The 21304-nt window shown below is 46.4% G+C and overlaps 2 protein-coding genes across 2 annotated transcripts; one reads left to right on the forward strand and one right to left on the reverse strand.

Annotated features, from left to right (window-relative positions):
- The first annotated feature begins 226 nt into the window (after positions 1-226).
- ppl (glycine cleavage system H protein, mitochondrial) lies at positions 227-6698 on the forward strand. The gene is made up of 5 exons (XM_075671285.1): positions 227-514; positions 1278-1357; positions 2259-2322; positions 5602-5733; positions 6536-6698. Exons 1-5 carry the CDS (start codon positions 382-384, stop codon positions 6628-6630), a joined length of 504 nt encoding a protein of 167 aa, XP_075527400.1. The 5' UTR covers positions 227-381; the 3' UTR covers positions 6631-6698.
- On the reverse strand, positions 6681-12007 carry LOC142559718 (dynein light chain roadblock-type 2-like). Its single transcript, XM_075671297.1, has 4 exons — positions 11853-12007; positions 11356-11431; positions 7459-7626; positions 6681-6865 (listed from the first exon to the last, which is right to left on the reverse strand). Exons 1-4 carry the CDS (start codon positions 12003-12005, stop codon positions 6822-6824), a joined length of 441 nt encoding a protein of 146 aa, XP_075527412.1. The 5' UTR covers positions 12006-12007; the 3' UTR covers positions 6681-6821.
- Between the last annotated feature and the right edge of the window lie 9297 nt (positions 12008-21304).

Consider the following 21304-nt stretch of genomic DNA (forward strand, 5'->3'; position numbering starts at 1 on the left):
TTGCTGATCACGATTAAATGTGTTTCGCGTACTGTTTAGGGCAGTGCGTAATATGAAACACGTTTACGAGTCGTTTTGAATAGTTTTGTATGCGAATGCTCCGTAAATACGCCTGCGCACTTTGTTTTTGTAGAACCGCCGGCATTGCCTCTGAAACCGAAACTGCCAGCACTCGCCCGACGACAGCGTCGCTGTGCGGGCGAAATAATTACTTTGACAAAAAAAAAAAAAGGAAAGAAAAAAGAACGGGGGCCGGCGTCGTCTGGTTCCTTTCCGAATCTGCGAGACGTAGCTTATCATTTGCACGAGAAGCCGACGAAGCTTCTACTCATCGTGTAGATTGTGCGGTGGTACGAGTAGGAGTCACATTTTTAGGTTATAATGGCAGCTATTCGGTGCATCCTGCGGACTGCGCTTCAGCATTCCCTCTACTTGAAACACAGTGTCCTCAAACCCTTGCAGCCATGTGCTGTTTCGTCCCGGTGCTTCAGTTTGAGTCCATCATCAAAAGCCGGTACGTCTTTAACGAAAGAAAAAAAAAATTCCTTCTGTATCGCGTACTTGACATGCACTTGACATCACGAATTGCATTTTAGTCGTTGATGCTCGCACGTTGTAGAAATGCGCGGTCGCGATGTATGTTTATGGGGGATCCGGTTACGCTGCGGCAGTGCCGCGGTAAATACGAATACGTTTGTTCGTTTGATTAGTCTAGCTGCCGTGATCACTTCTTTTATTCCTCTGTTAAGTAAGAATAAATGTTTGCGGGTAACGATGCTAGAGAACACTTGATAAACCGGCGTGGCGTGCCCTTGAAGTCGCAATGGTGTGATACTACACAAGCTTTTATCAGTGCGCGCCTCTTCGCGAAACCGTTTATCTTTGCGGGTGAAGCGAACTCGTAGTTAAGAATGCCGTGTCGATGACTCGGCAGTTTTTGTTTGTTTCCCCCCACCTTTTTTTTTATATAAATAGGAATAAACTTCGCAAAAGCTTGCCAGAAAAAAATTTTTTTTTATTGTTCTAGTTGGGTGAAGCTTTAAACTCTCAGCCAAGCTTGTATGTACGCGGCGTATAGTGATCGAAAGCGTTGCTGACTATCGTAAAGTTTGTTACACGTCGTGTTAGTTTTGCAGGAAGGCGAGCGCATATCTATGTGTATATGGCCGGAATATGTACTTTTAGAAGAAAAATATCGCTCGTCGCGCAAACTTAGGCGATATGCTAAGTTACACTTTGTACACTTATACTTTTCTTCATGTTCGCTATTTTCACAGAGCGAAGGTTTTCAGAGAAACATGAGTGGGTCATAATGGATGGAGATATTGGTACAGTCGGCATCTCGCAGCATGCACAGGTATATATGCTCATTAACCGATATCAATTTTACCAAAGTTTACTCACTGATTTGGTCGTAGCTTGCAGTCATTTGCGCATCACTTGATGGCTGTGGGATAGATGCGTGTGACCACACAGAGAAACATCAAGGACATTGAGAGGGTCAATGCATGCTAACTGAATAGACATCCTCCTCTCTAACTAATATTTCATTATGCAGCACAGACCAGCCAAACCTCATATTTCATTTCCTCCCCTGCCCCAACCATCACTTGAGACTATTTGAGAGAATGCTGCTTCAATGATTTGGACAAAAAATGTGCTGCCCCCCACCCCTGCCCCCTCCTTTCCTCGCATACAAATAACGTAAAAAACACTAAAGCATAAGAAAAAAAAGCTTGTCCTTTCCTTTGATTAGGTTACCCCTACTGCCGATGTTCCAAGGATATCATAATGCAGTCTTTGTGGAGGCAGAAAATGGCTATGATGCTTTTTGTTGGTGGCTATTGATGCTATCCTGAAGCAGATGCACAATTCTGTTTTTGTCTTACAATAAAATATCAAAGCTTATTTTTTAGTGTGCTTGTTCCCTGGCATACAATGATATTTCTTTTTTGTGAACTATGACTAAACCTATCGTTAATCTGGAGTAGCTTGATGAATGTAGCAACACAACTTTCGTGCTTTACTGAAATGAAGCATAGCCTCATGTCACTGCTTTCTATCAGAGCTTGATGCTTGTCTGTTTCTGTGCTGTGACAAATTCCAGCAAAGCAGTTCTGTAGCCACAAGCACAAGTGCTGTAATTGACTAACTGCCAATGACATAGCCTTCATGCAGGGCATGTTTTGTCAGGCTGCTGGTGCTCTTGCTTTTCAGAAGAAATTTGGCTTCACTTAAGTTTGGCTTTTTTCTTGCAGGAAGCACTTGGTGATGTAGTCTATGTTCAGCCACCAGATATTGGCATGGAACTTGCACAACATGGTTTGTGGTTTCAATTAAGTGCTGTTTTATTCTGCCCATTATTCAGCAGCATTACATGTGCAGTTGGCAGGAATGGCTCCATTGCTGCCATGATGCTTTGATGAATGAAGAATAGAAATTTAACTCTGCTATTCCCAAGGCAGCAGTTATTCCAAAGGCAGCAGAGGAATTACTGAACTAATTTAATTTCTCAAAGTGTGTCAGAAAAATTGTAATGTACGACTTACACAAAACGTACAGACATGATAGTGTCAAATTGTAATTTGTATATACAAAGAAGACATATTTCTGTTACGCGGAAGCAACACAAGCCCCTTTTCTAGCGCTTCTGCCATTCGTAGAGCGGCACGCCCAGTTCCTTGCAACACCTCTATACGGTGCTCGCCTCCGTGACCCACGCGAGAGGCTACGTTTTTACCCAAAAGCTCGCCTTTGTGCATAGCGTTCACCGATAGCATTTCCCGTTAACATTTCGGTTACACAAGCTGCAGTTGCCGGGAAGCCTGAGAAGCAGTTGGAAATCTTTGAATGCTATCATGTTCCACTCTTAAAGGCGAAGCTTAAGTGTCCTCCAAATTTTGTTCTCAGAGAAGGGGGGAAAAAGGAAGAAAGGGTTATATATGTTAATGATTGTTGCTGCTGTCACCTTTGCACTAGCAGATAAGTAGAACATGGCTATAAGCAAGGTTGTTGCAATCACAGATCTTCATGCTGTAGTTAACTCTTGCGAGATGGCGCCATCAACACTGTTCTGCATGCCTGTCTTCGGTATATTAGTAAGCAACTGTTATATATTTACAGGCAAGATAGAACTTCATAATGAGTTTCTCTCATATGACACAATGGGAACGCATTTGCCATAAAATCCCTTTGAAAAAACCTGAATTGCCACTGGGCCAAATGCGATGTGATGTGAAGAGTGCGCTTTGTGTAAACAGTGTAAATCGTTGGACAGCACACCTAGTGTATTGCACACTGGTGAAACCTCTATGTAGTTTTTAAAAGTGTAAAACATGTATATTAATAGTAGTGGCCACATGTGTAGCATTACCATGTACATTATGATCTTCATGCCCAACCAACCAAACGAACAGCAGAAACCTATGTGTCACATGCCTTTTACCTCACACCCACTGCTGGAAATCGTTGGTATGGGACACTAAGTTCGGCACAGAAACTTGTTTCTGGAACGAACTATTATGTACACTAGTCTTGGAGGTCTTATAGTAAGCAAACATTGAATAAAAACATCATGTGTAAATTGCATCACACGGCACCTTTAACCTTTGGCAGATATAACAAGAGAAGGCACTACTCTGTCTAAAGCATTACGAGTGTGTTCTTGATATGATAAGTCGCGGTAATGCTGGCTTAAGTAACAGACAGGAATCGTAATGAATCGTCTTTGACACCTTGTCGTCGGCTGAAGGAGTTGCCAGTGTACAGCCAACGCCTGACTTTCCGGATGCCTGATAATTTGGACAGCTTCTCAGCACCACCACGTACCTCATAGAGTCAATGTATCAGAACGTCTGAAATTTCAGACACAAGAACCCTTCGCCGTCCGATTTTCCGGACTTTTTGCTGTGACTGCAGTTCCGAAACGGCATTAATCAAAGCCACCACTGCTGCCATTTTGATTACCTCGCCGCGTTGAACCGGCACTCTCGCACACGGATCAGTGGCAACGCTAGACCTAGCTGCTTCAACGTTTGCTATTAAGCTTCTTGCCGTTGGGTGCCATGTTTTTCATTGAAAGAATTTGCTGCTGTCAGCAATGACACCGACTGCCTTTGTGTTCCCCGCGATTGGCTTAGAAGCTTGGAAAGCACGGTGCGTTGTATAATGGGCAGTTTCCGAAAGTCAGCTTTGCCTCTGTACAGAAATGTTACTTGGTGAAGTATACGCAAAAAGTATTGCAGTGAAGCATAACAAGCTTGGGAAGGGACTATTGCCACGGGACACAGTATGTATTCCTTAATTATACACGCGTGCACCTGGTATCTCCTGTCTCAGTATGAGAACTGATATGCCTAATACATGTACCTACAGGCCTTCAGAGCGTTTTCGATTATGCCTGTGTTGGGTTGAGCCCTTAAGGGCACTAAATTACATGCATTTATTTTTTCCAACTGGCCGGTTTTTTTGGACGTCTTCGTGGACTGTGCAACTGACCAAGAAGATGCTTCAAATGGTCCGTGGGGCGAACGAGTGACGGAAGGAGGACAAGAACAGAAAGGACCTACGCATTGAGGAATGAACGGGAAAGGAAGCGTGCTGCCGCCGTTTTGTAGGAGCTTGAGCTCAAAAAACAAAGTGTTGGCCGATGCCGAGATGCAGACGTCCCCCCTCATTCAAACCCAAATAAACTCTAAAGCAGTGAAACACAACACTGAAGTGTCATGCGCAGGCTGAGAGTATGTCAGGACAGCTGAGGTTGACTTACAAGCTGTTGGGAGAGGACCTCAATTGTGGGAAAGTTCAGGCCTCATATTACTGAGCTTGCTATCAGTTGATAGAAATAGCTCGTATTCGAAAATATTTGCTTCTGTGTGCATCTCCTTTTCATTCGTATTTGAGAATGTTTGACTCGATTTGCAATTTCTTTCGAAGACATTTTCTTTGCTGTGCATTTACTAACCCCCCCCCCCCCCCCGTCTATTCTCTTTTTGAATAGCAAACACTACTCCTTAGTATTTAAACTGGAATTATTAAGTCGTTATTTAAAAAAAATTTCATATGCTTACTAGAGAGTGACAGCACTGGGCGACATGGTTTCAGCTTGTCTTGACATAAAACGTAGTTCTGCATCACTCGGGGAATTTTGCAAAGGCACTCGGGGAAAACCTGGAAAACTCGGGGAATTTAGAAATGTCAACTTGGTAGACACCCTGAATCACCAGCCCCTACAGGTTTGGTAAAATTGCTTCAATGTTATATACTGCTGATTTATAACTAATTCAGCCAAAGTAAAATTATGTTGCAGTTGGCCTTTAAAGGACACTGACACATCTTAATGTAGTCATGGAAAAGGATACCTCTTGAAAAAGACATTTTGTTTTTTATTAAGCAAGCAGTTTGTTATGCCTCCCAAAGTATGCTCATGTGTTAACAACATACATGCTTTTTAGAGCTTGCAGGCTCTTCAGTTAGCTTTCTGTTACGGTTGAGTGAGGAATGCTACGTGATCATGACAATCACTGTTTGGTGCATTCTAGTACTACTCCTATATACATGTGGTATGATAATGTCTTAAGCTTATCTCAATCTTTCTTGCAGATGAATGTGGTGCCATTGAGAGTGTTAAGGCTGCCAGCGAGATATATACACCTGTTTCAGGGAAAGTCACAGAGGTCAACAAAGCACTTGAGGACAAACCAGCACTTGTAAATAGTGACTGTTATAATGAAGGTAGGAAGCTGCGCACGTTGACCTGTTTACAAGATTTCAAAATGTTGGGATAAAGGAACGGAGGCTGCCTAATTCAAAACTTCCAGCATAGCTTAGGAAGCATCTGAAAAGCACTTGTTATTGTGGCAAAGTAGCTGGCTACTATAGTAGTGACTATATATTGTTACGGTGCATTTGGACTGGACTTTACCTGGTGGGAAAAGTTTCTATTCATCTTGGGAGGTCTCAGAACTATAACCCCTAAGTGAAAACCAGCCTACAGAGGCTTTATGAATGGTTGTCTGCTGCCACCGAAACGCCCTGTAACGTTAGTAGAAGAGCCAGTAAAGTGATGCAAAAACATAGATTTATGGTTGAATTCTGCAGCCACTGGTGCAAAAAGCTGAGCTCGTGTGTGAAACTGAGGGCTGTTTGGCATATTTTTTGCAGGCTTTCAGGCCTGTGTCTATGACATACAGAAAGATCAATTTGGTAGTCTACGCTCTACAGCATGTGAACAGTATGTTCTCACACATGATAGTGTTATAAACAAGTGCCTCTGGGTTCTGGCCAGTGTCGAGCTGGCACATTTGTGCCTGTTAACTAGTAAACGGTCAGCCTTTTAAGACCACTTGTCACGCATTCGCACACTGCAACACCGTTTTATTTTATTTCTTTTTTGTACTATGTTTGTTCCACTGCTTCATGGCTGATGTGACAAGTGGGGGTGGTCGTACTCCTGGCAGAACAATGTGAATTATTTATTTGTTGTATGTAGTAAACCATCTAGGTGAAAACCTAACACAGTTGTCTTTAATTACAGGGTGGATATTCAAACTGAAGGTGAAGAATACTGATGAATTGAAGTCCCTCATGGATGAGGAGGCCTACCAGGAATTTCTAAAATCTAGTGCGTGAAATAGTGGGTTGCCCCTGTAAATTGATGCTGTAATTTTGTACGAAGAAAAAAATGTTTTAAAGACTTGTTTATTCGTCCACAAATTTTTCATGCATGATGTGGTACATGAAAAATGTATCAGGATCCCACAGGCCATTAGGTTAAATAAATAGCTGAAAAGCCCACCAAGGTTCTATCTGTTGTCTTTTATTCATCCAGATGGATTTTGAACCACAACCAAGCAATAGTTCTTATCTGAAAAGCAATAAAAGAAAAGCAGATTAGAAAATTTGTCCGTTTTGTTTAAGCTTGCAAGGTCCTGTGAAAATAGTGTGTGTGTGTCCAAATTTCACTGAACTCCACTCCAGTTTTTTACAAACAGTTCAGCAGAGCCAAGTCAAACATTTATCAAATCGACGAGCTTGCTGCCTAAATGGTAGTTTTTTTTCGCTGATACATGTGCACTACTGCACTAACTCAAACTTAGCACCCATTTTTCTCCATAGCTCAGCCTCTTTATCGAGGGAAGGGTGCTTTGAACTGCCTTTACAGTAAGCATAGTTTCCCCTGAAATACTAGGTATAAAGACAAACAAGTACTTGAATTGCAACATGCTTCATTTTAAATTAAAAATTTCGAGGACACTTAAGCTTTGCCTTCAAGAGTGGAACGCAATATCATTTCAAGATCTCAGACTGCTTCCCGGCAACTGCAGCATATGTAACCGTAATGTTTAATGGTATCACGTTAATACAGTAGCATACCATTTAATGCAAAATTAAGCATGTTGCAGTTCACATCCCCATTGTTAAGTGCTCCCACATGTTCACAACACTCAAAAATATTACCTGGTGATATCATAATTTCATGCTTCTTGGTCCGCATCCTGAGGAATGTCAAGTCGTTTCCAGGTTCTAGGTCCCGCAGAGTGCTTCGTGCCTGTTCACACAGTCGTGTGACAAGGGTAGCGTATTGCATAGTCGTTACATTGTCAAATGACGTTTTGATAGGTGCTCCTGGAAGAAGTAATTTAAAATCAATGCTTTTTGCAGCACCACGTAATGCACAGCGGCGAGTCAATAAAGTGAACAATGCAATGCAGCAGGATGGCATTGTTGACAGGATGAATTTGTTATGCCCAGTCTTCCTTCCCTGCATGCCCTGCTTAATAAGGAGGATTTTTGGATGTATTCTGATACAATTGCTTACGTTGGCTTGAATGCTACACATGGTGCATTCACAATTCAAGACTGTTCCACAAAATTCGTTTTCTACCTCTCGTGCATGAGGAAGCTTCAAGAATGAGTGAGTGCTTTCAAATATCATCAACAGGTTGTGGATTCAAATAATACAAGTGGGAAATCTGCTCACTGGTAAAAAAAGAAATTGATACAGCAATAATATGATCTGAAGTTTGTGACCTACCAGGAATGATCTCTCCAAGGAAGCTTAGTACGTTTAGATGGAGAATTTGTTTATTCACAAATTTGAGTGCTTACTACTAGTGCAGTGCCAGAGGTAAACACATTTCCGACAGCAAACACACCCCTAATGTGCAGATTTATAATTTTCAACATCGGTTAATGATCTGCACTGTATCAATGGCTACAGCAGAATTAGCACATCTGATTATCAGTTTTTCATTTTAGTAGCTCCCTTGGAATGACACTGTTCGTCACTGTCTAAATTATGCTTAAAGCAACACCAAAGGGAAACAGTTTAGACTGATAAAGTATTCTTTAAATACTGTTTGCCTTCATGGCAATAGGTTCATTATTAAAAGAGAAAATGAAGCTCAAAGTCAAAAATTTTTTTACATTTCGTGCAAGAACACCAGTGCAACGTCATGGCTTTCAATGTTAGCAAGTTCTTGAAGCTTGCCAAGTTTAGCTACCTTAAAATACAATGCAGTCTAATATAACTACCTATAGCTACCTATCTATAGCTACCTTAAGTATAATGCAGTATAAATATAGATAGAAAATGAACCAGGCTCAAGCCAATGGTGCCAAAATCCATGATATCATGTTGATTTGGTGTAGGAAATTCAGAGCAGGCCCCATCTTTAGTTTTTACATTTTTTCTGGCCTACCAAGGCTCTTCTGACAGTAAGAGTGGCCTTACTGATATTGTAGAAGGGTAATTTAATAATACAGCTTAAATAATTTCTCTTTTATGTATCAAGCATTCCACGCCACATGCACCCAGAACACAATAAAGAATGATGCCACAGAAGAGCCGCACACTACAGCAACAACTAATGACGCGACACACCACTGGTGTATGCTACAAGGACACTGCAAAATACCCACAACACAAGAGATACACCCACGGCAGAGATCAGAACAGCATCTACCCGAGCCCTCAACTCCGCAGCAGTGGAGGAGCTGGTTACAGCACTGGCATTGGCCACCAGCACTGAACCACTCACGATAGTTGGACTCGCAACAAGCGTGCCGCAATTACCAAAAGGATATAGTCAACAGCGCTGCACAAGAAGCCTCGTCTCGCATCACTAACCACTAAGACACCCACATCGTCTGGACGCCGGGACATGCGGCAGTAAAGGGGAAGCAAGTGGCCCACGCCGCAGCTTGCGGGCACCCCCTACCACCGCCTGTCCAGCCCTGGCAGTCGAGGACACAGAGGCAATACCCAACACATACCAAGACTTTCTGGAACACCATGAGAAGGAATAGCTCGCCAGTGAACAGGCCACCATCTGGTAGTGCTTACAGACCAACATGTACCAGCACGGTACTCTACTACATGCAATACATCCCTAAGTCTACTAGCAGAATTGTCAATACAGTCAAGATAAGCCGAATACTCTCCAACACATGGTGCTGGTCTGTTCTCACATGCCCAGACCAGCTTCGTGGCCTCTACCATCACCCCTAGCACCCTGGCTGGCTCTACTGTCCAACTCAACCCTGGAGGTCTAGCTTTGGCTGACCAGCAGTACGGCAAGGGCAACGAACGACCACGGCTTCCTGAACTGACAAAGCTGGCTAGGACAAATGCAACAACCGCTTCCATATCATATATGTTTATTCATTCATTCATTCATTCAATCAATCAATCAATCAACCTTTATGAGTCCCTATCAGTGCTCAGCTCAAACTAGAGTAAACGAAAGAAGTAAAAGGCTTTCCTACTAACAAAAACTATGTTGTCATTTAGTTGCGATATACACAAGCATATGTGAAACTTGACGCATAACTGCTATACAAATTTTGCACCTACATGTGTCGTAAAAGTTGTAGCTGCACAATATTGTCCCTGAACAGCTCTGATGTACCTGAACAATCGGCTGGAAAGTACAGGACAGAGAACACTTTTCATGAACAAGAGATGAGGGGTTCCACATAATTGTGCGTGCATAAAAAAATTGTATAAAATTGGACCTAGTAATTGCCTAAAAATAATGCCACTAACATTTGCTTAAAGGATATACAGTAATGCACACAGCATGTAAGGATCAATGTGAAAAAAATGCAAGAAGAATAATGAATTCTCATGCACAAATGTCACGACTTCTGGGGATATGATGACTAACAAAAGAACGACCATTAGAACTTGAATAAATGTGGTCTTCCAAGCATTATTTTGAATGTGATGCTCACATTTCTCTTTTCTTTTTTTAATTCCACAGTCATCGGCTTATTTATGTCCTTTGCAAGATAAAGACCTCCCAGTACTCTCCGATTATCCATGTCATTACACAGTGTTGGAAAGCAAAAGGGAAGTTATAACATAGCTGGATGTGACGTTTCCAGAAACTTTGTGATTTCATGTATCTATGCAAAATAGCATGATCACAGTACAATACATGCATGTGTCAATGACACGCATCACAGGCTACTCAGCTGCCATAGAGTATTTTGTGGCAGAGGTGCATGCAGAATCTATGCAGTTGACCAAAGTACACTTCCGCACTGAAGTGCGTGAACTAATGTGTTGGCCAATGCAGACATAAAGGCAGCAATGTCTACTGCTGTACCCATGTCACTATTGAGACAGCACAATCAATATCCTCCATAAAGTTTAAAACTTATTGGCAATGTGGCAAGTGCCATGGTCAAGGTGACTAATATACGTAGTATAGAATGGGAACCCCCATTTTTTACACATGATTAAAGTCCTAGAAGCAATCACTGAAAGTGCCTGAACATTTTTCAACCACCAATTCTGCAGTCATGACAATAGTTTGATAGATACTGATGGGTTAGTTGGTAAGCCATGATACCAGTATCTGTGTATGCCCTTTTTCATGTGTGCGTGAACGTGTCAGTTTTAAGTACACTGCTTCATCAATATCATGACTATAGTCATGTACTGTGAGACCTGTATATCACTCATTTAATGACATACATGACGAGGTTTAACCGTGTCAAACATGTCATCGTTGGCATAAGTACATGACTCCACGAACAGGGGCTTACTTGTACAAGGGCCCGCATCTACCTATTTCACTGGCTCGTGTCTGTTTAGATAAAGGAAAAAAAAACAGCAGTACAAAAAAAAAAGCTGGAAGGTACATCCAGGCAAAAAATGTGCAAGTAACTACATGCTCCAAATGTCGGTCATTGAGGTTCTGAAGGCGAAGAAAAAAGCGCAACAGCTCTAACCGTGCCAACGTGAGCTCGTAATACGGTTACTATTAAACGACCCACACACCCGAATGCACAAAAAGGTGTAATATTAAGCGCGGCTGCCACCGGCAAGCAATCTCTGGTACTAACCTTCAGATGTCGTAACCACTACTCCAACGACTCCCTCCTGGTCTTTCAGCTTCTTGAATATCTCTTCGACTTCGGACTACAGTGTAAGAAAGCAGAGCATAGCTTGAATATTTCATTCTTTACACATAAGAGAAGGCCACCACACAGGAACGGGCACGTGAGCATACCAAGTCGCCGGACAACAGTTATCCGCCAGTGTTCCACCTAGATGCCCACTACGAGCACAAAATCTGGCTGGACTGCTAGGGACAACTTAAGATATGGCATATACAGCCAATCTCGCAGGACGCCAGTCTTAAAAAGCACACTTTAACCGACTAAACAACTGCGACAAGTGGTTTGACGCGAAGGCACTTCCAGATACCTCAATGTTTTCACCACAACACAGGTACACGCGAGAAAATAAATGAAGAATGCCACATCGGCAACAGTTTACACACACGAGCATCAGCATGAACCATTATGCGTTTCGTCAACACTGTAAAACTTACGCTTACCGTCATCGCACTTTCAGTTACGCACCCCTCAACTTGGATCACTATTTCACGCGACGCTGCCGAAACCGACTCGGATTGGATCAAATTTGATGACCAGCAGCACAATCCACGCCTAGCCACTTGCGACGGCTTCCTTCGAGTAACAAAAACCATTCTCGAAGGCTATGCTTTTTATGACTGCGTGCTTCGGGGCACGCAGTCATAACGATTGCAGGTAATACGGTTGGCTACGATAGTACCTTATTGTAGTACCTTATAGTTTACAGGGATGTGCGTTTTCTGTTAACTTTGTAGAAAACAAAAAGATCTTGCGCTTCCTGTTACTATATTCTTGCTGAAATCTCGCAGTAATATCGAAATTTATGGTCCAAGTTGTTCAATCGTTCACTTGGCACTGTCACTTGCCTGGTTTGTCGAGAAAAATTTGCTAGCTTGCCTTCATCTGTGCCTTTCGCAACGAGTAATGCTTGAAACAAGGCAGCCACTTCTGGCTGCCTCTGGCCACCGTTTATAAAGCTTCTATAAACGGTGCCTCTGGCGCTGGCGGTGTGAGAAAGCATGGCCTTTGAGATCAGTTATTATGAATCGCTCAGGGGCGCATTCAACGCATTATTCAAGGCACGGTATAAAAAAAAGGCAGGTAGTGACCGCGGATCCGGATCATGAGACTGAAATAATCAGAAGAATAAGAATGGGCTGGAGTGCGTTTGGCAGGCATTCTCAGATCATGAACAGCAGGTTGCCATTATCCCTCAAGAGACACCAGTACTCACGTACGGGGCGGAAACCTGGAGGCATACGAAAAGGGTTCTAATTAAATTGAGGACAACGCAAGGAGGTATGCAAAGAAGAATGATGGGTGTAACGCTTAAGGGATAAGAAAAAAGCAGATTGGGTGAGGGAACAAACGCGAGTTAATGACATCTTAGTTGAAATCAAGAAAAAGAAATGGGGGGGGGGGGGCATGGCCAGGACATGAAATGAGGAGGGAAGATAACCGAAGAAATCGCGCAGTGATGACAAGTCAGTGCAATGATAGCATTGTTTTTCTTTCGCATACTAGTACAGATAGGCGCAGGACTTGTCCTGCTCATTAATTCTAGGCTTGCGTTTCCTTTCTTGAAAACGCCGCGCCCGCTACCTTCCTGTCGGCAATGCTATGTCGCGCATGCCGTTCGTTAGTGGGAGGAGAGGTCCTACCCCCTACGCGCGCTAGGAGAAAAGTGTGGAGGAAATGACGTAGTAGGTTCTTCTCTTTTTTTGCTGTTTTTTTTATTTCTTTGCTGTAGCGGCCACGCCTTTCGGGCCACAATGGCGGCTTTGTTATGGTTCTGTGCGCTCACACGTGTTGCTCCGTAGGTTTCGTACCGTGGCAAAGGCGCCGTGCGGGCAGGTTTGCGTTGGTCTCCGTGTTTTGTTGCGCTGCGTTATCTGGACCGTGCTCTCCCGTATGTTGCTGTGGCCAGGTGGGACAGGAGGAACTAAAGTTCGTGAAATGAACGCGCATGCAACGCTGTACGCAATGTACCGCGCCACGGCAATGGCAACGGACGAAGGAATTACATCCACGGGAAATTTATCCCTCTTTGGGGGAATCATGCTAACGTGCCATCGCAGGCCGAAACCCATGCGTTTCAGAATCTTTACAATGAACGCCTTGCAGGTCAGTGATTCCTCCTTTGACAGCGCATAAAATGCACTTGCGGCGCGTAAAACGTACGTTATAAATGCATAGTTCGTGTTCAGTAACAACTTGCCTTTGTGCATATAAAACATATGTTGCTTAACTGTTGCTTGTTCCTCGCAGTACTCGCGACAGCACGAAGTCTTTTAGGGAGAGCGCGTTCGAGGTTCATGCACACCCACAGGTGTACCTCAATACACGTGCTGATATAGCGTTGCGCAGAATATGTGCATTTTGCTGTCCTCGGCACCGTGCGCCTGCCAGCCGACGCTTCATCCTGGAAGATGGAAAAGAAGCGGCTGCTTTGATTTAAGGAATGAATCCTCCCCTACCGCATGGCGTATCCTATCTGTGCGCGCGAGAAGCGCAGGGAAGTGAAGGTTAGCGGATGCGCCGCAAAAGTCCGCAAGGCTCCACAGAGCCTACGCCTGCGAACACATCAAACGGCTGTTACATCATCGCATGTAGGCCGGTTCTACGCGCGTACTGCTCTCCACCGTGCGCCGGCTATCACAAAACTTTGGTTCCGTGATGCTTCACTTACCGTGGGAAGAAGGCACCTCATGCAGGCTGCAGTCAATGAATCTAAACGCGGAGTCAGATATGACATTCTGCCTCGCCGACCCGCTGTCGTAGTGATGCGCGGCCACCCGAAGTTTTTTCAATAAAGCACGACGATTCCTCAAGCGAGAATGTGTTTGTGCTCATAAACTCCAAATGGATCGCAAATGGGCCGGTGTGTCGTACGTGTCTCCAGTGCGTTCTTGTAGTGTAGTGAGAATGCGTAAATTTTTTTCGTATCTCCAGACGTCTAGCTCGCAAGACCGTCTGAGAGCCCCGGGAATCCCAAGCAGAGAAAAGCAAGTAGAAGGCAGCGATAAAGGTGACCTTTTTTAAAAGACACTCAAGAACTGGGCAGCGGCCGGTATACATGCGGTTGATGAGAACAGTTCAGTTGGCTGGCCTTATAAGGCATGTTTATTTTCATAAAAGCCGGTAAAAGCAGCCGATTCGGCCTCACGGACCAATTTGCGAAGTTCATTATGAACTTCTTTTAACATGAATTCGGCAACGGATCGCGCGAGTCCGAGCAGGCCGATTGCGCGCCGCGCGGCGTGGTTTCGCGAGAGATGTAAACAAGAAAGGAGAGCTGGCCCGATTGGCGGAGCAACGCCATGAGCGACGCCAACTTCCGGCTTCACTTTAGCTTCACAAAGAGTGACGTCAGGGCCTCTCCTGAGTTTCCTTCCTCCATGGTTACTGGGAAGTACCGGGCTCGCAGCATTAACGAAAGGAAATCCGGACAAGACAGATGACGTTTATTGTTGTGTGGCAAGATACGGACTCGAAGGGCGTAAACTTTTCTTAGAGTGTAGCGAGCAAAGGGACACTTGCTTTTGTGCTTCCCTGCATAAAACGACGTCTTGCTAAGAAAGTCACTGGAACGCCAATGCATTTCTCCGCATAGTTTGGAAATTAATATCTCGAAACTGGTGACATCCTGAGAATTCTTTCCAAGTGGATCCGCCTTGCGCAGTCCACGGCTAGAATTCCTAAATAGCAATATGGTCCATAAGATAATTAGTTAAAAACTTAATTAGTTAGTGAATTTGTTAGTCGATTGTGCATTCATGTTGAAATCGTGCGCTGAACACCCTATATATATATATATATATATATATACTGTTACGTGTAAAAAGGCACAGACGGAAGAGGCTATTTACAGACTATTTACACTGGACTGGAGCCAGAGCGCCAGGCCGACATTCACTCGCGCCAAGGTCACAGACCCACTTCGTCGTCGTTCTCGCGGCGGCTCGTCCCTTGAGCATCGCTCGATGATATCGTAATACTACCCCCCCGGCGGCAAAAGCGCCGTCACGGTGCTGTTAAATATCCAAGGGGCCTGGAGAGTTGTAGGGTTTGAGTCGGGCGACGTGGACAATGTCACTGGTTGTCACAGCAGAGGACGTAGTGGGCGTAAAAAAAGATTTCGTAGGTGACATCGGTCACTTGTCGAAGCACGCGATATGGGCCCGTGTAGCAGGAAAGCAGTTTTTCACAAAGGCCAACTTTACGCGATGGTGACCAAAGCAACACGAGGGTGCCGGGCACAAAATTGACATCACGGTGACGGAGGTCGTAGGGCTGCTTTTGTTTGTCTTGAGAGACTTGTAGACGAGCGCGCGCAAGTTGGCGAGCATGGTCAGCATGGGCGATAGCATCACGGGCATAAGCGCTAGTTGATGCTGTGGTGGACGGAAGCACAGTGTCTAGTGGTAGCCTCGGTTCACGGCCATACAAGAGGTAAAAAGGAGAAAAGCCAGCAGTGTCAAGACGGGAAGAGTTGTACGCAAAGGTGATGTAAGGTAGAGCCTGGTCCCAGTCACGGTGGTCGTCTGAAACGTATTTGGATAGCATGTCTTTAAGGGTGCGGTTCAAACGCTCAGTAAGGCCGTTCGTTTGAGGGTGGTAGGAAGTGGTAAATTTATGCTGTATTGAGCAGGCACGCATGATGTCAATGACTTTGGCTATAAGAACGTACGGCCACGGTCTGTTAGCAATTGACCCGGAGCACCATGAATCAAAATGATATCATGCAGGAGGAAGTCCGCAACATCAGTTGCGCAAATGGTCGGAAGAGCGCGGGTTACGGCGTAGCGGGTCGCGTAGTCCGCCGCGACTGCAACTCACTTGTTTCCTGATGTAGATTCCGGAAATGGGCCGAGAAGGTCTAAGCCGACACGATGGAAGGGCTCGGCAGGGATGTCGAGCGGCTGCAGGTAACCAGCGGAGAGCTGGGAAGGCTTCTTGCGTCGATGGCAAAGTTCACAAGCGGCGACGTAACGTCGTACGGAACGGGCAAGGCCCGGCCAGAAAAAAACGGCGACGTACACGGTCATAGGTTCGAGATACGCCGAGGTGTCCTGCCGTTGGTGCGTCGTGAAGCTCTTCTAGAACGGTTGAGCGGAGGTGTTTAGGTATGACAAGTAGGAACTCAGAGCCGTCCGGATGAAGGTTACGACGGTACAGAGTACCGTCGCGGAGGACGAAGAGGCGTAGTGTGGCGTCGGCCGGAGAGTGTTCAAAACGGTCGATGAGTGCTCTGATGTAGGCGTCACGACGTTGCTCGTCGGCGAAATGAAGCAGCTGCGACACAGAGAATACGCAAGCAGCACTGGTAATATTGGAGGAGTCAGGGTCGTCAACAGGGTGACGCGACAAGCTGTCAGCGTCTTGGTGCAGGCGGCCAGACTTGCAGACCACGGAATATGAAAATTCTTGTAGCTTCAAAGCCCATCGACCAAGCCGGCCTGTAGGATCTCTTAGCGATGAGAGCCAGCAGAGAGCATGATCGTCAGCGACTACGGAAAAAGGGCGACCGTAGAGATAAGGACGGAACTTCGCAACTGCCCAGACTACAGCAAGGCATTCTCGTTCCGTAATGGAATAGTTGCGCTCCGATGGTGTAAGGAGGCGGCTCGCATAAGCAATAACGCGATCCTGGCCACGCTGACGCTGGGCTAAGACGGCACCTACGCCATGATCGCTTGCACCTGTACGCAATTCTGTAGGGGCATCAGGGTCGAAGTGGGCGAGAATGGGTGGTGAGGAGAGAAGAGTGACGAGATGAGAGAAGGCGGCAGCTTCTGCAGTACCCCACGAGAATTGTACGCCTTTCTTCAAAAGATTAGTGAGGGGTCCAGCGATTGCCGCAAAATTTTGAATAAAACGACGAAAGTACGAGCCCTACAAAACTTCGAACGTCTGCGGCTGTCTTCGGAACCGGAAAGTCTCGGACAGCGCGAGTTTTGTCGGGATCAGGCTGTACTCCGGAATCGTCAACGAGGTGGCCCAGAACAGTAATTTGGCGGCGGCCGAAACGACATTTGGACGAGTTAAGTTGCAGCTTCGCCTTTCGAAATACATCAAGTATAGCTGTTAGACGCTCAAGGTGAGTGTCGAACGTGGGCGAAAAGACGGTGACGGTCGTCGAGGTAGCAGAGACATGTGGACCATTTGAAACCTTGGAGCAATGAGTCCATCATACGCTCAAAGGTGGCAGGGGCGTTGCATAATCCAAACGGCATTACTTTAAATTGGTATAAGCCATCAGGTGTGATGAACGCGGTTTTTTCTCTGTCCATATCGTCAATAGGAATCTGCCAGTATCCAGAACGAAGATCAATAGAAGAGAAACAGCTGGAACCGTGGAGGCAGTCAAGGGCGTCGTCTATACGTGGGAGCGGGTAGACGTCCTTCTTAGTAATGTTGTTCAGATGGCTGTAGTCTACACAGAAGCGCCACGTGCCATCCTTCTTCTTAACCAACACTACAGGTGACGCCCAGGGACTCGAAGAAGGCTCAATGATGTTTTTGTCTAGCATTTTGTTCACTTCGCTTTGAATTGGCGTTCCGACGCAGAAACTCGATACGGTCGTCGGTGAATAGGAGTAGCATCGCCAGTAAGAATCTGATGCTTGACCGCGAGCGTCTGGCCTAAAGGGCGATCGTCGAAGTCCAAAAGATCTCTGTAGGACGATAATACTTGATAAAGGTCTTCAGCCTGCGCAGAAGACAGGTCCGTCACAATCATTTTCTGTATCTTGGGATCGGCGGCCGAGGCTGGCACGATGGGCCTGCTAAGCTCGCAAGAAGCATCGGTCGATGAAGTTGCCACGTGATGGTCGCCAAGACAATCAACGTTGGCAAGGTAAATACCTTGCGGTAGAATTTGCTTTGCCAATCCAAAGTTAAAGATAAACATGAAAGTGCGGTTCGCAGTAATAGTATACTGTGAGGCACGGTAACGTCCTACTCTAGTGGAATGTCGGGCAGAGGAGTGACGAGGTACTCGCCATCAGGGACTGGTGGGGAAGACAAGAGTTCAATATAGGCTATTGATTTTGGCGGCAGGCGAATAAAGCCGGTGGGGCGTAGGCGGCACTGGGGTGCGTCAGAAGGTTCTGCGAGAATCGGTAACTCAAGGCGAAGGGTACTGGCAGAGTAGTCAATAAGAGCAGAATGCGCGGAGAGAGACTCGAGGCCGAGGATGAGGTCGTGGAGGCAATGAGCAATCACGGTGAAGAAGGCAGGAGTGTGGCGGCCGGCGATGCTAACACGTGCCGTACACATGCCGATGATAGGCACAGTACCGCCATCCGCAACGCGGACGACGCGTGCCGGCGCGTGCCGACGCTGGAGTGAGGAGCTTGTTCAGTCGTCGTCGGAAGGCAGCACTCATAATAGAAAGATGTGCCCCTGTATCGATGGGTGTCGTGACAGGATAACCATCAACGTCAGCGTCAAGAAGGTTTTGGTTCGTGTTTAACCTGAGCAGAGGATTTGAGGGCAGTGTTGACAACGCAACTTCACCTCCAGAAGCTGCAGTGCCTAGTTTTCCGGCTGGGCCCGGGAAGTGATAGGCGGCGAAGAGAAGCGGTGGGGTTGGGGCGAACGAGACTGACGGCGTCGAGATGTGGGCGAGCGGCTGTAGCGAAGGTTCGGAGCAGGAGCATCAGCGGCAGTGTGTTCATGGCGGGTGGCATAGGAAACAGAAGGTCCAAAGGTGCGGGAATAAGTGGCGGCGTATACCGAGGAGGTGGTGGCCATCGGTTGCGGCACTGACGAGCGACGTGGCCGATGCGACAGCAGTGAAAGCAGATTGGTCTGTCATCAGGGGTACGCCAATCGGACGGGTTGCGGCGAGATGTGGCGGAAATGGACTGTCGGTGACGAGGAGGGCCGGTAGAGAACTGGGGAACGCTGGGTTGAGATGAACACACGGAGTTCAGACCCATGTTCTCAAATTCCTATATGACTACGGCCTAAATCATGGCAATCGTGGTTGCTCGCGGATCGGGAGGCGTCGTGGAGAAAGCTGGCGAACAGGCGGCCTCGAGCTCGGGGGGGAACAATACGGGTGACGTCGTCACAGGTGGTGGCCTGACGCGGTCGACCCTCACATGTCGACGTAGCAGCGGTGTTGGGTAGCCGCGTGATGTGGTGTGTGATACGGCGGCTCTTGGCTTGTTCAAGGCGACGGCATTCTTTAATGATGGAGTCGATTGTCGAGACATTGCCGAAAACAAGCAAATTGAAAGCGTCGTCGGCGATGCCTTTTAGGACATTTGACACTTTATCTGCTTCAGACATAGCATCGTCAGCTTTGCGGCATAGAGCCAAGACGTCGAAGATGTATGAAACGTACGGCTCTGTAGATGTCTGAACACGAGAAGCAAGAGCCTTTCTCGCGGCAACCTTGCGGCCAATGAGGTCGCCGAACAGTTCCCGTAGCTTTTCTTTGAAAGAGTCCCAACTGCTTATCTCGTCGTCATGCGTCTGGTACCACACGCGTGGGGTGCCGCCAAGATAAAAGATGACATTGGCGAGCATAATGGTTGGGTCCCACCTGTTATTAGCGCTGGCATGTTCATATAGCTTGATCCATTCGTCAACGTCCTGTCCCTCCAGGCCAGAGAACACACCAGGGTCGCGATGTTGGGCAACCGTGACGATTGGAGCAGTGGGACCAACCGAAGCCGTCGCAGAGGCGGGCTCGTCACTGGGAGTCATGGTGACAAGCTCGATGTACCGACCACTCCGGAGTTCCGTGGCAAGGACGGGGATCGCTGATCTCCACCAGAATGTTACGTGTAGAAAGACACAGACGGAAGAGGCTATTTACAGACTATTTACACTGGACTGGAGCCAGAGCGCCAGGCCGACATTCACTCGCGCCAAGGTCACAGACCCACTTCGTCGTCGTTCTCGCGGCGGCTCGTCCCTTGAGCATCGCTCGATGATATCGTAATAATAATAATAATAATAATAATAATATATATATATATATATATATATATATATATATATATATATATATATATATATATATATATATATACACACACACAATGTGGGGATGCGCGACTCTCACGCGTCCCTTGATATGTTGTTTTCCCGCATAGCTCCCGTCTCCTGTAAATCGGCTTCGCCGCATGGCTTGGTGCCCGCGGCAGTCGGTGAGGTTGAAGCGCATTGCGAGAGATGGTGCCAGTGTGGCTCTGCTAACGCCACCTAACAGCGGAGTTACTTGGGCGCGAAAAGGAGAAGGCTCTTCCTCTTTGGTTCGGGTTCGGCTAGCGGCTCGGATGTTCCGCGCGTGCGCTGATCCATGCTTCTGCGAGACCGTCTCGCGAGGCCTCGTTCGAACGCGCCACCGTTCGCGTGACCGCACGTGCGAACGACCAGGCGTTGGTGTCCAGCGTGGGGCGAACATATTCGCTCGTTATCCGGTCGCTGTGAGTGGGACTTACTAGATTTTTCGCGTGCCCATCGGCATGTTTTGTGGATAGCAACTCGGCTAGCAGGCATTGATCTATGATAGGTGCAATAAATGCCCTTGCGATTTCTTGTCCTACTGTGTAGTCGTTCCTTTGTCGCAAGAGCACGGGTGAGAACTCCACAATATATATAATGCTTCTTTTGTGTTTTTAAGGATGGTTAGACGGCCCCGAGGAACACGGGATGATGCAAGCGGCACAAGCGGAAACTTGTTTTGGTGGAAACCGTTCATCTGCAGGGCCTCCCGGCAATGCTGGCATGCTTGAAATTAAGGCACATCGCGGACGAGGCATGAATGAAAATCCTCGCCTCCCAATCAGGAGATAAAAAAGCATTACTTATGCGGTCGCTATTCTAAAAGGAAACTTGGCCTCAGCTGGTTTGTTGGACTTGCCAGCCGACAGTGCCGGCTTTCAAACGTAGA

This window comes from Dermacentor variabilis, chromosome 1 (assembly GCF_050947875.1).
Source record: "Dermacentor variabilis isolate Ectoservices chromosome 1, ASM5094787v1, whole genome shotgun sequence".
Classification (NCBI taxonomy): domain Eukaryota; kingdom Metazoa; phylum Arthropoda; class Arachnida; order Ixodida; family Ixodidae; genus Dermacentor; species Dermacentor variabilis.

Excerpts from the sequence above, each read along its gene's own strand:
- ppl (XM_075671285.1), top strand. The coding sequence starts at position 382 with ATGGCAGCTATTCGGTGCATCCTGCGGACTGCGCTTCAGCATTCCCTC. Across the intron at positions 1,358-2,258 it reads GCATCTCGCAGCATGCACAG|GAAGCACTTGGTGATGTAGT; the intron begins GTATATATGCTC and ends TTTTTCTTGCAG. Across the intron at positions 5,734-6,535 it reads TAGTGACTGTTATAATGAAG|GGTGGATATTCAAACTGAAG; the intron begins GTAGGAAGCTGC and ends CTTTAATTACAG.
- LOC142559718 (XM_075671297.1), bottom strand. The coding sequence starts at position 12,005 with ATGGTTTTTGTTACTCGAAGGAAGCCGTCGCAAGTGGCTAGGCGTGGA. Across the intron at positions 7,627-11,355 it reads AGTGGTTACGACATCTGAAG|GAGCACCTATCAAAACGTCA; the intron begins GTTAGTACCAGA and ends TACTTCTTCCAG. Across the intron at positions 6,866-7,458 it reads TGAAATTATGATATCACCAG|ATAAGAACTATTGCTTGGTT; the intron begins GTAATATTTTTG and ends ATTGCTTTTCAG.